General features: G+C 31.8%; 3 protein-coding genes across 3 annotated transcripts; 1 reads left to right on the top strand and 2 right to left on the bottom strand.

Annotated features, from left to right (window-relative positions):
* Positions 1-251: 251 nt before the first annotated feature.
* LOC137820580 (uncharacterized) lies at positions 252-1,302 on the bottom strand. Its single transcript, XM_068624727.1, has one exon. It carries the CDS (start codon positions 1,200-1,202, stop codon positions 540-542), a length of 663 nt encoding a protein of 220 aa, XP_068480828.1. The 5' UTR covers positions 1,203-1,302; the 3' UTR covers positions 252-539.
* An 8,008-nt stretch (positions 1,303-9,310) lies between these two features.
* Positions 9,311-14,523, bottom strand: LOC137821975 (uncharacterized). Its single transcript, XM_068626800.1, has 9 exons — positions 14,258-14,523; positions 13,828-14,006; positions 12,775-12,956; positions 12,404-12,688; positions 12,250-12,308; positions 12,127-12,163; positions 11,933-12,004; positions 10,852-11,176; positions 9,311-9,876 (listed from the first exon to the last, which is right to left on the bottom strand). The coding sequence occupies exons 1-9, from the start codon at positions 14,340-14,342 to the stop codon at positions 9,460-9,462; spliced, it is 1,641 nt and encodes a 546-aa protein (XP_068482901.1). The 5' UTR covers positions 14,343-14,523; the 3' UTR covers positions 9,311-9,459.
* A 3,037-nt stretch (positions 14,524-17,560) lies between these two features.
* On the top strand, positions 17,561-19,866 carry LOC137823055 (flotillin-like protein 4). The gene is made up of 3 exons (XM_068628167.1): positions 17,561-17,622; positions 18,209-19,145; positions 19,244-19,866. The coding sequence occupies exons 2-3, from the start codon at positions 18,219-18,221 to the stop codon at positions 19,739-19,741; spliced, it is 1,425 nt and encodes a 474-aa protein (XP_068484268.1). The 5' UTR covers positions 17,561-17,622; positions 18,209-18,218; the 3' UTR covers positions 19,742-19,866.
* Positions 19,867-20,129: the final 263 nt, after the last annotated feature.

Raw genomic sequence — 20,129 nt, 5'->3', positions numbered from 1 at the left:
TAACGTTAGAACCACCGAGCCAAATCGAAACGGAGCCATTGACGGAAAATTAACAAACGCTGCAGAACAGAACCACTGATATGGGTCACGCAATTGATACGGAGTCTAAACCACCAATTAACTTATTTTAGTGTTACGATTTAATTTAATTAAAGTAAATGGAAGATTTTATGCCTCAAATTAAGGCTTAAATGTAAATTTCACGATGTATCTTTTCTAAAATTAAACCATGGAGAAGGCAAAAATGAAAATTGGTCCAAAACTCTGCTTCCATAGCAAAAGTTATGTACAATAGCAATTGTGTGTGTGGGTGGGTTCAGTGTCATAGATCTATGCGGAAAATGCACCAAGGAGACAATTCACCAATCCGCTGCTCCAGACGACGAAATCAAAACTCGCCGGAGAGGACTCGCCGCTACCTCCCAACCGCTTAGCCGGAATCCAACTCTGGCGGCAGATCAGGGCGCTAGGGGCGGATAAACCACCGCAATAGCAGTCAAATGGAGAACGAACCTGTAAAAAGAAGTTGAAAAAAAAAATCAAAGATCCTGGGCCTTGGACATGACAGAGAGACGACTGGGCCGAGGCTCGAAGGCCGCTCTCCTCCTCTGCTGATGAGAACTGGGACGAATCAGCGCGGTCAGGGCGCGTTTCACCCACTCGCCCTCCACGCCTCCAATCCTCACAAGCGAGTTCTTCATAGCGGATCTGCGCATATTGAGGCGATTCGAGGGATAAGAATCCGCATGGTGGTGGTTGTTGCCAGCGTTTTTGTGTAGGCTGCATCGGAAGGAGCCGGGGTGTGAGGTAGGGGAACACATGCAGGTTTTCTTGTGGGCAGAGATGGGACGGTTGTTCTTGGTGATGATCTGGTTAGAGATGGAGCGGTTCGGGGAGATGGAGCGGGGGTCGATCGAGAAGCGTACGGCAGAGGAAGGAGGCGCGGGTGAGTAGAGATTGACACGTGTAGGGGAGGCCGAACGGTGATGAGTGTGGTGGTGGGCGTGAGGGTGGTGGTGATGGGTGTTGGTGAAGAAGGTGGAGGAGGGAGAGGAGAAGGTGGAGCCAGTGGAGGATGCAAAGGCTGAAGAAGGGGAAGAGAAGGGGGTTTTGGAGGTGGTGTAGGAACAGAATCTGGTGGAGGGTGAGAGAGAGCGTAGAACGGGTCCACTTGACTTTGTTCTAGAAGAAGAGGAAGCCATTGAAAGAGAGAGAGAGAAAGAGGAAGAGAGGGAAGAGGATTGGTCTCTAAGGACCCCTGTGGGGAATTGGTTTGGCAAACCTAGCGAGTCTCCGAGGCCGATTTTAAAGATGGAGCGTGTGAGGGTGAAGAGTTAATAGCCTCAAAGGGAAGGGCTTTTTTCGACCTAGGTTTTTTCCAGTTAATTAACTTAACCAGGGTTGAGTGGTGGTTAGTTGTGCAGAGTTAGAAAAGATGAGGTTTATTGTTAGGATCGGGATCCAACGGCTGGTGGTGTGATGCGGACCTCTGAGAACGATGGGCAGGTTGAGCCGTTGGTGGAGTAACGTTCCTGGGAAACCGCAAAGACTGACACGTATTGAATTATAGGAAATCCCGTCCTATGCGAATGTACCAGAAACCCACTCCTTTGTAACCGCTGGTGGATCCTTGCACCCTAGGTTGCTTCAACCAAACATCCTTTTACCAATCACACACACAATTACAAACTTACTAAGTAATATGTAATCTTGTAAAAATAATATTAAAAAGATTATATGGTCATATTTTTTTTAAAATAGAGAGTATTTATTTATTTTATTAAATAAATAAGGAAAGAAAGTATTTTTATTTATAAATAATTGTATAGATAAATAAATAAAATATTTTTTACTTATTGAAGGGTAAAATTAGCTAATTAAAATGATATATTCTCTTATATAATGGAATAGACAAAAAAAAAGTATTAAATTATACTAGCTTTCATAAAAAAAATTATAGAAATAAATAACTTTTAAAAGGTAGTTTTTTTGTTGTGTTAATGATTTTTTTTATTTTAGGTAATTAATTGAATTTTTAAAAAAATCTTAAAGAATAAAATGAAAAAGATTTGTGTATAAAAAAAATTGTCAACAAATTATTAATATTAAAGATTTGATCAGTGTGCAATTTTGATCGAAGACTAAAAGAAGAGCAATTCAAATCACATGTAAAATAAAATATATCAAAAAAACTGCAATAACTTACTGGTTTTGAACAAAATATTTCAATCAATAATATACTTACAATAACATACCTTTTTATAAGATATCTTACTCATAATTCCGGAATTTATTTTGTAAATATTAGTTTATCTAAAATAAAATAAAAAATATTACTAAAGTATATCAATATTTTATATTATGATTTAGTTATGAACTACCTTATAATTGAAGAGGGATTATATAAAATACTGTTATATCAATACATCAAAATAAAACTCTAAAAATAAAAAGTCAAATCAAGAGTAGATGTGTTACCTAATTATATGAAGCATGGTGAAGGGAGATGATTGAGCCAGCTGTTAGGTTGTAACTTTGATTCCCTTTATTCATTGTAACTTTTTTTTTTTTATTAGTGATCATTTTAAATTCCAATATAATATCTTTTCAGTTTTTAAATTTATTTTTCTCTCTATATATAGTAAATTTTAAATGTTATAGATTTTGAAATATTAAACACATTTACTACTAGAAAAGCTATATCATTCATTTTTGTTTACAAATATCAAGACACCAATTAATAAAAAATAAAAGCTTATAATGCAAAATGAAAAACTTTTAATATTTTAAATAATTTCCATATAATGTAATTCTTTAATTAGTATTCCTAGTATTTGGAGAAGAATGCTCTTTTAACATTTCAATTTGAAGAACAACAAACTTAATTTTCTAAAACTGGTAGTATTGATATTTGTATAAAACTTTGAAGAAGATCCCTTTTACTTTTTGAATTTTTAATTAAAATGTAATTTTTTTAAGCCTTTTCTATATTTAACAAGACATTTTTAGACTATTGTTTTTCTTTATTTTTAAAAACTATAGACAAAAAAATGATCCTTCTTGTAAAAAGTTCTATAAAAGTTCAAAAAACATAATTAAGTTTTCTTTATTGAGTTATCATGTATTTTACAAATGTAATTATGGGATGGTTTATCAAGTATTAGTCCACACATGGGATGCATTCATTTTAATGATACGTTTGAAAAAACATCTTATTCTATTAATTCTTTTTATACACACCAAAGTAGTTTCACTCCACAAAATATTTTCATCTTTCATTTTTCATGTTATACTTCTTCTCAAACTCCTATTAGTAACAACAATATTATTTATTATTAAAGTTTATATTAACATTTTAGTGCATGAAATGATAATGGGTCCATTAAGTACATGAAAGAACTTACAACTATTAAATCAACAATATTATTAAGGAATCAAATTATCATATTTAATCAACAGGAACATGTCTTTCAAAAATTATTCACTTTGTGACATGTGAGAAAAGCATGCGACTCCATCTCTTCAACTTATAAATACAAATAATACTTTGAACCATACTGATTCTGTATAAAAAAATTTCTTTTTAGGATTATCTTTAGCTGAGAATTTTTTTTAATACACCTCCAAATAAAATAGATAATCTTAGAGAGAGCTTTTATTTTCTAAATAGGGGACTATTTAATTTGTTATTTTGGTCATTATAGACTGTATAAAGAAAATCATTAAATCAAAATCATTTTTAAAAATAAAAATAATTAATATTTAAATTAAATATTATTTTTAAAACTGAAAAAAATTATTGATATCTAAATTATTTTTTATTATTGATAATAGTTTCTTAATTATATCTAATTAGAACCAATATTTTAGTTATTAATTTTATAATTTAAATAATTGATAGTTAATTAGATATCAATTATTATTAATATTTAAATTTATTTATTTATTTTTAATAAAAATTAATTTAAATATTAATAATTATTTTAATTTTTAAAATATAAATAATATTTAATTTAATTAATATAATAATTAATTATTTTAAAATTTAAAATTTTGTTTTTTTAATGATTTTTTTAGTAATGATTCTTATTCAATATTATTCCACATTTCATATCTTCATGTAAATTCACGATTTTTTAATGAATTTTTTAGTGATAAATATTTCGTACCAATATGATAATAAGAAAATCGATTAGTTTATACTCATCCAATCAAACTTTTTTCCCTTAAAAAATAAATTTAGAATAAATATTTCGTATGTTTATTTTATGTTTTCGTTCGAACGTAAAATATTTCTTTAAATAAAGACCTAAAGATACAATAAATTATGTATCCTGAACTTTCTTATTATACTATCTTTAAATAAATATTTATAATAAATAAAGAAGTGAAAAATAATTAAATATTAAGTGAGTAATAATAATAATAAATAATTACTATTGTTTTAAAGTTAAAAAATGGCGAATAAATAAAAGGAAAAAGGATCTACAAGAATTAAGAAAAGTAATTATAAGAAGAATAGAATAAAAGTAGCACATAAGAATAATCTATACTTATAGAGGGGATTTTCCATTATAATTACTTTTTGGTGTACACAAATTTCTTTCAATTATGTCTTTATTTAATATATTTTATTTTATTAGTACAGTGAAATATTTTGTCATTTCATATGAATTATTTAAAAAATAAAACTATATTTTTTAATTTAATATTAATACTCTCCCACTCTTTTCTTAATTTTAAGGCAACAATTGGAAGAAAAAAAGAACATATTCTAACGTTTCTACATCAAATCTCACTTATCAAATAAAATAACTTTCATTTTCAATCACTTTTTCACTCCATTTCAAACCACTATTTTTTGGTAAAATCATTATTCTTTTGTATCTACCATCAAGTGAATCCTAACTTTAATGTGAACATCACCACACTTTATAAAACTACTAATGGAAGAAGAGAAAAAACTTGAACTTGAAGAAGAAGAAAGACTCAAACAGAAGAAGAAAAAAAAAAGAGGTTGTTTAATTAATTCATAATTTTTCTTTTATATGTTATTTTTTGTTTTTCATTTTTTACTCATCCAAAATTATTTTTATATGTATGTTAATTTTCTATATTGTGAAAGTTGATTAAAAAAAAGTGAAAAATATGAATATAATTTGATGAGTTTGTTGTTAGAAGAAAAGGGTGTTTGTTTGTGTTTGAATTTGAAGGATTTTTGTGAGGATTTCCACTCTCAAACAAGTGCTCCGTGGCGGTTTTGTTAGACTAATTCAGATTGGTCGGCTTCCAAATTCAAATTTTCAACTTTTTTGACTTTTTATGCCAATTTAAAACCACGTTGCCCAACCACATAACATTATGACTTTTTCTATATTTACAACACGGAAGATACTATTCTTTCTCTTTTTTTTAAAGTGATACAAACTATTTCTATTTCCTAAAAAATTCACATAAATGGGTGGCATTGTTCGTTTGAAGATAGAATAAAGTGAAAAATGATGGACAGGAAAATAATAATAAAAGTCGTATTTTCATGTAAAGAAGTGGTAAAGAAATATATTATTTTTCATTTGTATATTTTATATTTCAATGAGAAGAAAATAACATAAATAAATTATTTTTACAATTCACATACCTATCATCTTTATTGTAAAATTAAGAAAGAGTGCTTATATTTATTGATTCATAAAATATCATCACTACGACCGAATTCATAATTGAATTCAATTTATTATCATTCAATTAAATATATACAGAGAGAAGAGGAATGAAAACATATTTACCAATGAATATTTATTATATTTTTTTGGATGACATATATTAAGACAATCCTATAACATCTTTAGGTAAAACATGCATTTGATCTCTATAATTTTGAGACACCAAAATTCCAAAACTCAAATTTTTGACAAGTCTAAAGTCAAATTATGAACCTGCAAAGATTTTCATCACATTAACCTCTCAGCAATAACAATAACTTTAAATGAATCCAAATCAACTATTTATAACTTAAAACTACTAATCATACATATTTAACCCATCACAACATTCTTACTTAAGTACATGTCATTATTTTGTTACAAAATGTACAATAAATGAATTTGCCTTATTTTTAAAACTAAAAACTAATTCAAAATTCAAAATTTCTTCGAAATCTAAATCTCAAACATGCATATTTTACTGAAACTATTGTAACTAGACCAAATCTTATTTCAAATTCATCAAAAATAATTTTTCTTGTATCTCTTCTTATTTAAGAAAATTCTAACTCAAGACAAGAAAATTATTAAAAACTTAGAAAAATAAAATAAAGTAGTCAAACATAACAAGAATTCAATACAAGATTAATCTCACTCAACTAATTCCACCAACATTGATGACAAAATTAAGAGAAAAAAATAAAATGAAAGATTTTTCAAAGCAAACATACTCAAACATTTACTTTTCATTGAAAAATTGTTCAAATGAAAATGCTTCTTAATTTGGATATAATTTGGATTCTTAAAAACTTAATCCGAAAAGGAAAAATACAATTATGAGAGAGTAAAAGGGATTGAAATGAGATCCTATTAATTAATTATAATATTTTAAGAGAAAAATAATATTTTTATAATAAAAAATATTTATAATTATATATTAAAATATGGTCATACTGTAAAAAAATATTAATTTGAAGATATTAATTTAAAAAGGAAAGTTGTTCGTACAAGTAAATTAATAAGTATAGAAGTAATTTTGTAACGATACTATTACTAATTAAAATTATATTTTTTCTTAAATCCACTTTTTGTCCCATAAAAGAAAACATTGTTTCTTATGTAAATGCGTATTTAATTATATTATTAGTTACATGTAGCATTTTCTTTTAAGTAATTAAATTATACATCAATTTCAAATCAAAATGATTAATTTTAGAAAATGAAAAATTAAATTGTAATTATATTTTTATATATAAAAAATAAAGCTGTCCGTTCGTAAAACTATAGCAGTCAAAAAACAATGTTGATTTTTTTTTTTAAAATTTAAGATCCCTAAAAAAAGCGTTTAGTACAATCGCGTAACTTTTGTGAAGGTTCAGCAAATGAACAAAATAAGAAAGAAACCATACATTTGGCTACAAAACACCCCTCAGAAAATGACCCTCTTGATGCCTCATACGAAAAAAACAAAAGACCAAGAAATTGGAAAACGTTATCAAATAATTTTTAAAAAATTAAGAAAGTATATATTACAAAGTGAACTTTAAGTCTAATTCAACCCCATAAAACCAGCTCATGAAATTGAGAGTTGCACCCACTTATATACAATGAAAGACTTAATCTTGATGTGGGATCTATAATTTGGTGATTAAATATGACGTGTTAGTTGTTGTAATATTTCTAATATGTTTTCAATCTCTAAAGATAATTAAAAAAAAGTGACGCCAAGAAAACCGTAAACATTCAAAAGCGAAATCTGATATTTTTTTTGTAATTTTATAAACAAATGGTTCAAAATTTCGAAATAAATAACGTGATCGACGAAATATGGTAAAAAAAGCAGTCAATAAAAAATAACCACTTGTTGTCAAATATGCAATAAAATGGTCCAAGATTAGGGAAAATTTATAAAACGAGTTTTAACCTCGTTGTGTTTCTTTATTCTTTTTTTTTTTTAATTTTCTTGCATATTGCAACTCCAAAAAAATAGCCAAACACAACCTAAGGAGGTAAACTTATTTTGATATTATTATACGCTTGTACTCACTATCTTATTTAATTATTTAGTATAGAATCTTTTAGATTTGTATTTTTTAGTGCTTTTAAACTTTTACAGAACAATAAGAATTACCTTTTGGTAAATATAACCACCACTTTAGGATAATGGTTGTTAAAATCGTCAACTATACCTTTTCGTTTATTATTTTTATTAATAAAAATCTTAAAAATATAGTTAAATTTTAAAAGTAAGAAAATATAAAAAATTTAAAAAACATTTTTAACATATTTAAAATTTTACAGGAGCACAACATATATTTAACCCTAATATTTTAACCAAATATGGCCTAATAGCAATCATGCAGGTTGAGGTTGGCTAAGAGGCAAAAGGTCAACTTATCTTTTGCAGAAGCGTAGTTGCTTTATCATAATCTTATGAAAGATTGTATTAAAACTATAATATTTAATGTTATTTATATATTTTCACAATAGTTTTTCCCGAGTTTTGTTTATTAGTTCTTTAAATATTATATGACGACAATTAATCAATATTATTGAAAATCTCATTTCGTAACGTATTATATACTTATAAATCTCATTTATAAATTAGTTTTATAAAATTAACATAAACTTAAATTCCACCTTATGATATCAAAACATTTATAATCTATTTTGACAAAAATTTGTTGACCTTATGTTTGGGGAAGTGAAAGAGTTTGTCTATAAGTAAAGTATAAATCTTCCTCCTATCTATTTAACTTGTAAATACTAATCATTCAAACAAAATTCAGTGTTTCATTACTGACATTAAGTAAGTGTTTTGTTTTGCGGAGGTGTTCTGTTCCTACTAGGGAGAAGAGTCTCCTTCAGTTGGGCAGGTCGCTAGGTGCTTGGCTGAGATCATTCTCGTCTTTGTGCTTCTCCTTCATCTCTCAGTCTCGGGTGAATACTGAATGAGGTACCTACAGAAGACACTCCGACGCTCAAGTCAGTAAAGCGGATAATCGGCACTCGAGTACGTACCTTTCTCCTTGGAATGTGTGTTATTTATATTATTTTAATGAACTTACCTTATTGAGCCTAATTAGTGGAATGAATCACTTATGGATGTATTACCTAATCCTTAATGACAAATTAACTTCACCGATCTTGATTTGAGTGTTAATGGATTTATGTGTCGATCGGACCGTCTGTGGTAGTTTCCTTGGTCTCGGCCAGATTTCCCTGATCACGGTCTCGCCCATACCAGTACATGTTCTTTGTTCTTTACTTAACTTCTTTATTTTAAGTGGGTTTGACTATGGGCCCAAATGGAAAAAGATCTGCTAACTTATCCACAAAATGAAAGAGTACCAGCTCAAAATCCAGTCAAAATTGGGTGCACTATTCCCTATCTAATCGGCTTTTCGTATATTTTCAGGGACATGTTGGGTTAACTTTTTCCCGTGACTGCATCCAAACAAAACACTGTCCAACATCCAAGACCTATGCCATGTTGGTCTCATGATTTTGCCCTCACAAGAACAAACAATGTGCTCCATCCTTCTGTTAGTGCCTGGTCTGCTGTCAGATTCCTCCTCTCTCTCTTCCCCCCTTTTCATCATGCCACGTAAAACAATGACATTTCATTAAAAAACTAGCGTGTCATACAAATAAGCTACAACATTATACACCCAACACCGGAAAAAGCTAAACACAGTTCACACATGTTCATCCACCAACTAGCAATGGAAGAGCAACACCATTATGAATTAGTTTGCTAATTATACTTGTCCCCTTCAGGGATTTGGGCTAATGCTAGTGCTTGTCCTGGTGGTGGTGCGCGTGTAGGAGTCAAGTCCTTTAACTCTTTTGTATGCAGACGATGTCTACGCTCTCTCCCATAGACGATCCAGAGGATCAAAGAGAACAAGACAGCAAAAGAGACCATTACCAATCCAACATAGATCCATCTAGTATAACGCCGTAGAGCAGGACAATGGTCCGTAGATATAACGCTTAGAGTTTCCCGAACGAAGGTGCAATCTTGTAGCTCAACCAGGGAGGGGGCACAAGTATACAAAGCGTTGGCCACGTTTACTCCAGCGGAGACTTGGTTGTAGAAGCTGGGGGTCAAACGCCCCTGCGTCATGCATATCTCAGATGGTGAAACCTGGCACACGAAACTGCCATATACCTGCATCACACAAAAACTAATATTAACTTCAATTCATGAAGATATTTCTCTCACTTTTTTTTTGTTGGTTTAGATCACAAACTCCATACTCAAATATCATGTTCGAGACAGTTAATGCAACTACATATTCAATAATTTGAGATCTTTGGTTAAACGGGAACAACTCCAAAATTGATTGAAACATGCACTTGATGGTGAGACTTTCTCCTTTTGATGACTCAATCAAGCCTTCTTCAGGTAAAATTTTCAATAAACATTTGTAGATAATAAAATATAACATAAAATGAAAAAAAAAATTGGGGATTAAAATTTTGGTATCATGGTTGAGTCCAATTGTGTGGCGTAAGTAGATCAAGTACCGATCATAAGATAAAGCCTATTAATAATAAATCCCCCTTTTTCAGGAGAGGGTGATTTTGAAGATTGGCCTAAATGGCAGGATAGTGTTTAATGCTGCAAAAAGACTATAGAAACAAGACCAGATACAGAAAAGGGAAGAAGATTTAGCTGTATGATTGAAAGGGATAGATAACAATGTATTTCTGGAAAAACTGAATGCTCTAGCTGGGATCATCTTTCTTCTTGCCTAGAACAAAAATCAACTTGAATCTCGATTCTCTTTCTTTTGTATTGTAATAGGTGATAATGAAGTGTCTAATTGAATAAACTTCTGTACAAATATTTTTAGGAGAGAAAAATGAAAAAAAAATGGAATGAGATGAGAACATGTTTGGAAAACTGAAAAAATGTTTTGGTTTGATTTCAGTTGAATTTGATTGTAAAGTATGTTTTACCTCACCTTAAAATTCATTTTGAAATATAAGTAAATAGGAAGTGGCCCTAGCAAAATAAATTAGTTCAAGTTTAAGTAAAAACTTTAATCGAAGGATAGGCTTACTCATTTGACTTAGGACTTTCTTTATGTGCTTTAAAGCAGTGTTTGTATGTTGTATGAAGGTGGTTCAATTAATGTACCTGTGTTGCATTGCTTAGGGTCACTTCACTAGCATCACATTGTCTATCAGTCATGTCAGGATGGAAGGGATTGCAGAGGAGCGGCAAGAGGGGACCAGACTGATTATAGTAGAGTGGAGTGAAATTGGGAGCGAAATTTATGTTGGAGGCGTTGGTGATAACCTGGTTCACCAAATTCACTAGTTCAGAAGTTACTTCTTTGCTTCGTGACAATGTTTCTTGTGCAGTAGCATTGTCCACACAGGGCAGAATATCGTCCATTGCCGTATGTGCAATGGGATACTGGATCCATTCATTCACAGCTACACAACTGTCTGCTGTTGCACTACCAAAACAAAAAGGAATTAGCTCACACTAAAGATGCCAAACTCCACATCTGAAAAATACAAATAAATAACAGAAAGGTAGCATGCTCATTATAAACATCGCATTTTGTAAAAGGTTCATGAGGGTTAGACCACAATGTCATCAAGTTTAACATATGGCATAATTGAATAATGATGACAATGTGATTATTCACACAAGAACAGAAATCCTGTTACTAAATTGGTGTCTGTAAGCGAGACTGTGTTACTCAATTTTTCAGCTATTTTTTTGCTTGCTTTTTAGCCAACTGTAGCCAGTTGATATCAGTTAGTTTTCATATGCAGGCTTCGCATAAAAGTTGCATTCTATCGTCCAAACTTGTGATAAGTGATAATTTCAGATTGAGAAGAAAACTGAAGTTTCAAAAAGAAAAATCTGCAAGAACAACGATCACTATCAAAGAATAGAAAAAGAACCGAACCAGAGAGCAGCGATGGTGGCAGATATTAAGCTAAAAGAACCTCTAGAAAGGACCTCTGATATCATAAGAAAAGGATAAACTTAAAAGAAAAAATTGAGAGAGAAATGTGAAAAGTGCTCTCAATCTGAAATTAATCACTCATGACACGTTAATTAGACAATGCAGCTTTTATATGAAGCTTACATACGTACTAATAATAACCATTGCCTAAAGAAACAGCAAAAAAAAGTTACATATATGATAGAATCATTGAATATATTTTGACCATTTTAGGGAGGGGGGAAGGGAACTTACTTATGGAGAACAAGGAACGAACCACATAATATAAGGGTACCAGTAACAAGAATCCATCCTGCGATTACCAAGCTGCAATTATTTATGCCAAGTGTTTCATGAGAGAAAATAATGTTAACTGGAGTTATATTTGCTATCAAAGAATCGCAGGAAAGGTATGTAACATTGGGTGATACATAGTATATATTACTTACATATACACAAGGAGCTGTATGCCAAAAATTGAGAATACTGTAGTAACAAGTAAAAAGAAGGAAATGAATTCCATAGCAAGTAAGAACTTGTGCATCTAAATTGTGGGCATAGAAGGGACTTACAAAATCCAAGAAATGTCAAGACTATCATAACAGCAGCTATTATGATAAGCGCCAACCTCCTGTATCATTGTTAAGTTCGTGTTATAGAGTAAAAACTAAAGCAAAAAAAAAACAACAAATATCTGGAGTGGAAAACATTAGAATCATTCATTACGCAGAATCTAAGAGATCTTGTATGTTGTCTGAGTTCTCCTTTGTCTTGTCAGCAAGGGTGCCAGCAGAGTTATTGATATCTGTTTCTGCCGCATCAATATCAGTTTGAACATTTGACGGGAGAAAAATTCGATCGATTCCAACCTGTTTAGCCTGAGCAAGATAATCTGACACGTTCCTAAGCTTATCCACAGTGGAATCAGCTTGATGTACCACGTACTGCAATGTGGACGACATGCTATGATGGAAACTTCCTTGGCCAATGTAGAGAACTGCACATCCAATCCTGTTAACACAGAAAAGTGCAATTTGTTATACAGATCCAACAAAACCTGAAACAAGCAAAACATAAGGAGAGAGATGTGTACACACACTGCTGTAAATGTGAATAATATCAGGAGAATAAGGGAAAGGCCATAGCATGTTGGTGAATAACCATAAGGCTCTCTTTTACGACAGAAGTAACAAACACCAATAGTGAATAAGCACAAGCCAAAGCCCAAGAACCAAACTGCTGCAATACTGAACACAGGAACTGCAGAATATGCCACAGACTGCATTCAATAAAAAAAATAGTTAGCCATCTTTGCCTTTTTAAATTCAATATTGCAAACCAAACAGCTTGCTAAGATTAAAGTGCTGAAAATGTAAAGAGATAAAATTAAAGAAATAAAACATAACAGAGACCAGTAAGAAGAAGTCACCAAATTATCACCCAACTGCAGTCTAATCCAGCCAAATCAAATTCAAACAATTAAATTTGAAGCGTAGTACAGGACCATTCAATACCTTCATCCAGTAAAACTAAATAAAGGATAATATGACCATGGAGATAAATGTTGATTTTCCTTAAAAATACATGCAAAGGAATATTTCTAATAACGCCCATCAAGTGGCTTCAATTTTACATAAACCCACACACTACTCAAGATATTAAGAAATGGACAACACTTCTAATGCATTACTTTATATAATTGTTGTCCTTTTTAACAATGAGGCTCTCCTCAGGTCGGCATTAAAAATCCAAGTTGGTCATTGATATAACAATCAAATTTTGATCAGAAAACATCACCAGAAGCAGCAGAGATCCTGCACTTAAGTTTCATCCCATATATATATATATTGGGATAATACTTAAGTTGCATCTATATCAATTAAAGGGTAAAATAAGTAACACAAATGTGTGCACTGTTCTCGCTAGGATCAACCACCATTCTTCGTTACATACTTATCCAACCATTCCATATTTCGTAGTTTTGGCAAATAAACTAAAATGATAGCTGAAGATAGGTGATGCCAATCCCAGAACCACAATATAACCACAAATTTTGAACCTAACAGCAACAATAAACGAAATACAGTCCTTAGCAGCACACTATAAAACCAGTACTACAGTACAAAGGAGTAACGGTTTTAAGTGCTTACAGCCCAATAATGGTTGTCACTGATATTCCATCCATATATGTACTTGTTGAAGCTATTGAGAGGGTCTTTTCTTCGTGTTCTCTCAGCAGCTAAGGGAAGGGGCGAGTTCTCGTATGGTGCAGCATCATATACATACAACCGAGAGACGCCTACAACACCCTTTCCCTCAATTTCTGGTCCTGCAAAAAAGCAAAATGTTCATGCCTTGCTTTCTAATGAAACATCTTCTAGAGTGAGAGAGTAGCCATAATCATATGAAACACTGTCCTGCATTGTCACCGCGGTGGCTTATGCCCCCCACTAAACTCAAAGTGAAAAAAAAAATGTCAACATCTGTTTAAATGAGAGGCATGTTTGGCTTCCAAGATTTTAGGGTCTCCTAAACAGTGAATAAAAGGCAAAGAGAGAGACAGAGGTGTGAGTGAAATACCTGAAGCTTGGTGAGACAACAGAAAGGAACTGGACAAGAAAAATGTGAGCAGAAAACAAAAATGCAGTGGCCTGTAACTTAGCATTGTGTGAGAGCAACAAACATGAAATTATGATGTTCTTGTGTTCTTCACTACTCTGAGTGTGTGGAGAGAGAGAATAATAGTGAACCGTTGGAAAATATCAGGTTTGAGAGACCAGCGGGTTGCTCAGGACATTAACCTCGTTAATGCCCCACCATTACCATATGCCGTAAAAATAGTAGTCAAAATAATACTATATTCAGAAGAACAACATATTATAATGTTGTATCTGTGATTTTTCGTAAATACCATACAACATACACTTATTTACTGTCACCAGTGCCTCATCATTCACCTACGCACTAAAATGGAAAATAAAACAGCAAAATTACTTTCTAATCACACACACACAAAAATATGTTCATTTTTCTTTGCAATTATCATCATTAGTTCTTGTGATCCTTGTAATATAAACAATTTCGCAGGTATAACGACATTGGTTATGAACTTTAAAAATCAAGGAAGTAAACAGATTTTCAAAATTAAAGTAAAGAGTTGTTCTACAGGTAAAGATTAATGCACCTCATCAGTGTATCATCCATGACACCACCAATCCTTAACCATTGAATCAAGCTTTGAAGTTTTTCTAAACTACCAAGTATCTCATCTTTTATCCTATAATCCAACAAAAAATAACAATCACCATTTTTTTTCTTTGTTTTCCAACATGACTGGCTCTTACAAAAACAAGTTGAGTCCTTAATCTTTTACAACAATCTTTATATTTAGGTTTCCAAAATTAGTCTGTGACAGCTTGAAACCAAAAAAAAATAACAATCTATAATAAGTATATTAAAAGTAAAGACTTAATTGCAAAAACCGTAAAAGATGAAAGATTGATTGGGCTCCTTCCCCAATGTGCTTCTCTCTACTCTTCCTATGCCTCTTTTGACTTTAAGCCAAGTGTGGACCACCATCTCAACCCCTTTTTCCCTCCTTTTCATGCTTCAACTCTGGAATACAAACAAATTCTATCACCCTCAAAAACCTTTCTCCCTCTTACCTACTACTACATTTTTACACTTCCTCTGTTACTTATCTTCAAAATACACTTTAAATTTGATGCTTCATACTTTCATCAAACAATAACACCTAAAATCAGAATTAAGGCAGTGGAATTTAAAAGAAGGAACATAAAAGAAGAGTTCGAAAATGTCAAAGGGTTCACACCTCCCTCTCTACTCACTGGGATATTCACTTCTGGTGACAGCAAAAATAGGTTATTATAATGTGTTTTTACACAACCTCAAATCCGATGATGGAGCTATGAAACAAACAAACAATGTCAAAAAGTTCAGGCTATCTAGGATTTCTCACTGTCACACACTGAAGCTAAATGTGGATTGTTATTTCCAATTAACCTTTTTTATATTTTTTATTACTTCTATCTTATTTCTATGTAATTGTTTTTTTCATATCACTTTTTACAAGAAATTCATAGCTATAATAGGTTCCATTTTAGATATATAAGTAAATCTGCATTAGTTGAAAAAAAAAATATTAACTATTTTTTTAGATGATAGCATTGTTTTTTTTTCATGAATTTTGTTTGATAAAAATTATTAATATAATAAATTTATTTTCTATAATAAAAATCAAATCTAAACCTTTATATTTATTATTCTAATATTGATCTTAATGATTAAGATGAATCAATTAATAAATAATATATATTTCTTATATTAATATAATTATTTAGTATTAATACCAATTGTGTTAATCACATACTACACATATTTTCTACAATAATAATTCAGTGTTTATATTTTTATTATGAAAAAATTATACTTATATAGCATTAATATTTTTTTTATCTTTTAAATTTTGAATAAAATTATTTTTAATTTTCTAAATTTAAAATTGATAAGTTTGGTCTCTCTAATTAAAAAAAAGTTCTATTATTTCTATCCAAATACTGTTAAAATAAATATTTTAAAAATAAAACTAATACGTAATAAGGTGTTTAATAAAAAAAATTACAAATTAATTTGGATTGTTGACTTAGAGACATATAGTGAAGGCCCAAATCATAATAGACTCACTCACATTTAAATTTTTTGTTCATATATTTCTAAATAATATTTTATGATTTTCTTCCATCAATTAAAATATCATAAAATTTATTTTCATAATTGACATTAATAATGTAAAATTTAATTTAGGAATTAGACATATTTTTATACATGTTTTAAAAATGTTCCATCCTAGTTTTTTTTTTAAATATTGTCTTTAAGAAGAAATGGACAAACATAAGAATCAAAATGGTAAAAAGAGAGCACCACCAAACCCCTAAACCAGATCCACTTCTATGTCATATCATGAATAGTATTGCTTTTATTATTATTACATTATTCTATTCTTATTATTATTACTTTATTTCATTCTTATTGTTGTTATTTTATTGTAATTTTGATTAATTTATTTTATTATAATTTTTATTAGTTTATTATAATTGTACTGTTTGGTTGTCTTCGAGTTCGACCTCAGCACTTAAGCATACTATCTTAGCCTATTTAGTATAAGGCAATTGCTTCAGAGAAAAATACGAAAATGCCCTTGAAAAAATGGGGTACATATAAAAATTCATTTCGGACTTCCTTTTTCTATAACACAATAATTTTTTCAGATCTATTTTTTCAAAATATATTATTTTCAATTCTGGATTTTCTTGGCCGGAATGAGATTTTGATTTTTGTTTTCGAATTTTTATTTTTGAAACACAATAATCTCTATCTATTTTTCCAAAATGTATTATTTTCAATTTTGAATTTTCATTTTCAAGATAAAGGACATTTTCAGAATTTAAAAATTATGTTGGGTGCAGTTCAAAATGTTGGGTGTAGGAAGTATTTGCCTTAGTTTAAAAATAAAAATAGTTAATAGGCCCATGGTTCCGAAAGGAGTCAGCCCTAACTGGTACATACATTAAAAAAAACAACAATAAACATAAAAATATCTTATCGTATAACTAAATGAGTTAAACCTTAGAATATTTATCTTATCAATATCCCTAATATCCCTAAAATAAAGGATATATTAACATATTATTTTATAGTTGCTAATTCCTAAAGTAGATCTACAAGTATTATAAAAGGGACCTAAAGAACCTAAACAAAGATAGGTGTCTTTCCAGATATTGCAACACTCATATTTATATATTTTTATTGATTTGATCTTTGGAGTCTTGTCAATCGGTGGAACTCTCCTAAGTGTGGGTTATAAGTATCTCAAAGCATCATTGAAAAGTTTGCCAATAATCCATCTCTAGGACTTGATCCGCTGGGTGAGAACAATAATTTTTATTACTTTATTTTACTATTATTATTCTTGTCTTACTTTATTATAATTATTATTACTTTATTTTATTTTTTTATAGAGAGAAAACAGAATCCGACACCTATATAAAAAGGTTTTGGGAAATCCTAACTGAGAACCCAAATTAAAACTAGCGTTTTCCATAAATTAATCATATGAAATCGATATCTTGTTAGGAGGTTGCCTAGTAATATTTTATTTGTAACAAATGAACGTTATGGTTCATATATCTTAGCAGTTAGAATCTTTTTGCTTTCTTTGAATTTAATCAAAAACATGTTTTCTGTTTCGAATAATTCGAATAACGTGGTGTTGACCTATTCTTTAGAAACATGAAGTTAAAATTTAGCCCATAATATTTAGGAAACTTTATGTCCATGATGAGACGAGATTCATTCACAGTGGAACGATAAAGATACACTTGCTTTCTAGTGTAAATTGTAATCTCTAAGAAATAATAATGGAGGTATTGAAGATTCTGATTTAAACATCATACGAGATTTATCTCCTTCTCTGAATTGTTCTTCTTCTCTTGGTATATCCACGAATGGCAGAAGCATAAACATGTACAGAGTAGCAAAGGCATCAGAATACCTTGTGATCACTGGAGTTGGAATCACAGATTTAAAGCTTGCGAAAAAAGCATGGGTTCTCCCGGGCCAGGCATGCAGGATCTTCGACCTCTCTCCAGTGAACTACACCTTCGAGGTTCAAGCCATGAGCGCAGAGAAGCTCCCTTTCAATCTCCCCGCCGTCTTCACCATCGGTCCCAGGGCCGACGACGACGCCAGCCTTCTCAAATACGCCAAACTTCTCTCTTCCCACGACAAGCTCTCCCACCACGTGGAGGAGCTAGTCCAGGGCATCATCGAGGGAGAGACACGCGTCCTCGCGGCGTCGATGACCATGGAGGATATTTTCCGAGGCACCAAGTCGTTTAAACAGGAAGTGTTCGAGAAGGTTCAGCTGGAGCTTAACCAGTTCGGCCTTCTCATCTACAACGCCAACGTCAAGCAGCTGGTGGACGTCGCTGGCCACGAGTACTTCTCTTATTTGGGTCAGAAGACGCAGATGGAGGCTGCCAACCAGGCCAAGATTGACGTGGCAGAGGCAAAGATGAAGGGAGAGGTTGGAGCCAAGATGAGGGAGGGGAAAACGCTGCAGAACGCTGCGAAGATCGATGCGGAGACAAAGATAATATCCACGCAGAGGCACGGGGAGGGTGTGAAGGAGGAGATCAAGGTGAGGGCGGAGATGAAGGTGTTCGAGAACGAGCGAGAGGCTGTGGTGGCGGAGGCTAATTCCGAGCTTGCCAAGAAAAAAGCGGCGTGGGCACAGACGGCGCAGGTGGCGGAAGTGGAGGCCTCAAAAGCAGTCGCACTGAGGGCAGCCGAGTTGCAGAGAGAGGTTGAGAAGATGAATGCTCTCACAACCACAGAGAAGCTTAAAGCTGAGTTCCTCACCAAAGCAAGTGTTGAGTACGAAACCAAGGTCAGCTTAATTATTTCTTCTTCATCATCATCCAATTCATGCAAATCAATTCTCAATCACAATAATATTTCTTGAGGAGTTTCGTTTGGGAATTATAGGTACAAGAGGCAAACTGGGAGCTGTACAGGAAGCAGAAAGCGGCAGAAGCAATATTGTTTGAGAAGGAGAAAGAGGCAGAAGCACAGAAAGCAATGGCGGAGGCAGCATTTTTCAGTCGGCAGCAAGCAGCAGAAGCAGAGCTATATGCAAAGAAAAAGGAGGCAGAAGGACTTTTGGCAATAGGGGAAGCCCAAGGAGCATACATAAGAACACTTCTTGATGCACTGGGAGGCAACTACACCAATCTAAGGGACTACTTGATGATAAACAATGGGATGTTTCAACAGATTGCAAAGACTAATGCAGAAGCAATTCGTGGACTTCAACCAAAGATTAGTATTTGGAGCAATGGCGGAGAAGGAAGTGATGTTAGTGGTGAAATGAAAGATGTTGCAGGTGTGTACAAGATGTTGCCACCTTTGTTTAAGACAGTGCATGAGCAAACGGGTATGCTGCCACCCGCTTGGATGGGAACCCTGTCAGACAAAACAGCTTAAACTCTCTTCTTTCTGCTTTCATGTTTCTTTTGTTCAAAATGTGCAACATTACTTATTTTTTATTATGTAATTAGGTTGTTTTGGATTCGTGAAATTTGAAATTCATCAATTTACTATTCAATTTAATTCTTTTTGGATACAAAAAGGCTTAACTTAATAACCTAATTCAATTCCAAAAAATGTAATTGAGTTAGTTTATGTTTGTAATTCAAATGGAATCTACTTTATATGAATGACCAAATTCAGTTACATGAAAATGAAACACAATTGAAATAAAGATTATTGAAAGATCAAGTACAATGGGCGATAAACAATAGTGTCTAGGGTTGTAAATTTTTACGTAAAGAGTATTAATGGGTAAAAAAATAAAAGGAGGGAAAGTGTAAAT

This window comes from Phaseolus vulgaris, chromosome 9 (assembly GCF_000499845.2).
Source record: "Phaseolus vulgaris cultivar G19833 chromosome 9, P. vulgaris v2.0, whole genome shotgun sequence".
Taxonomy (NCBI): Eukaryota; Viridiplantae; Streptophyta; class Magnoliopsida; order Fabales; family Fabaceae; genus Phaseolus; species Phaseolus vulgaris.
Note: the sequence above shows the minus strand (reverse complement) of the source record. Positions and strands in the feature narration are given on the sequence as shown.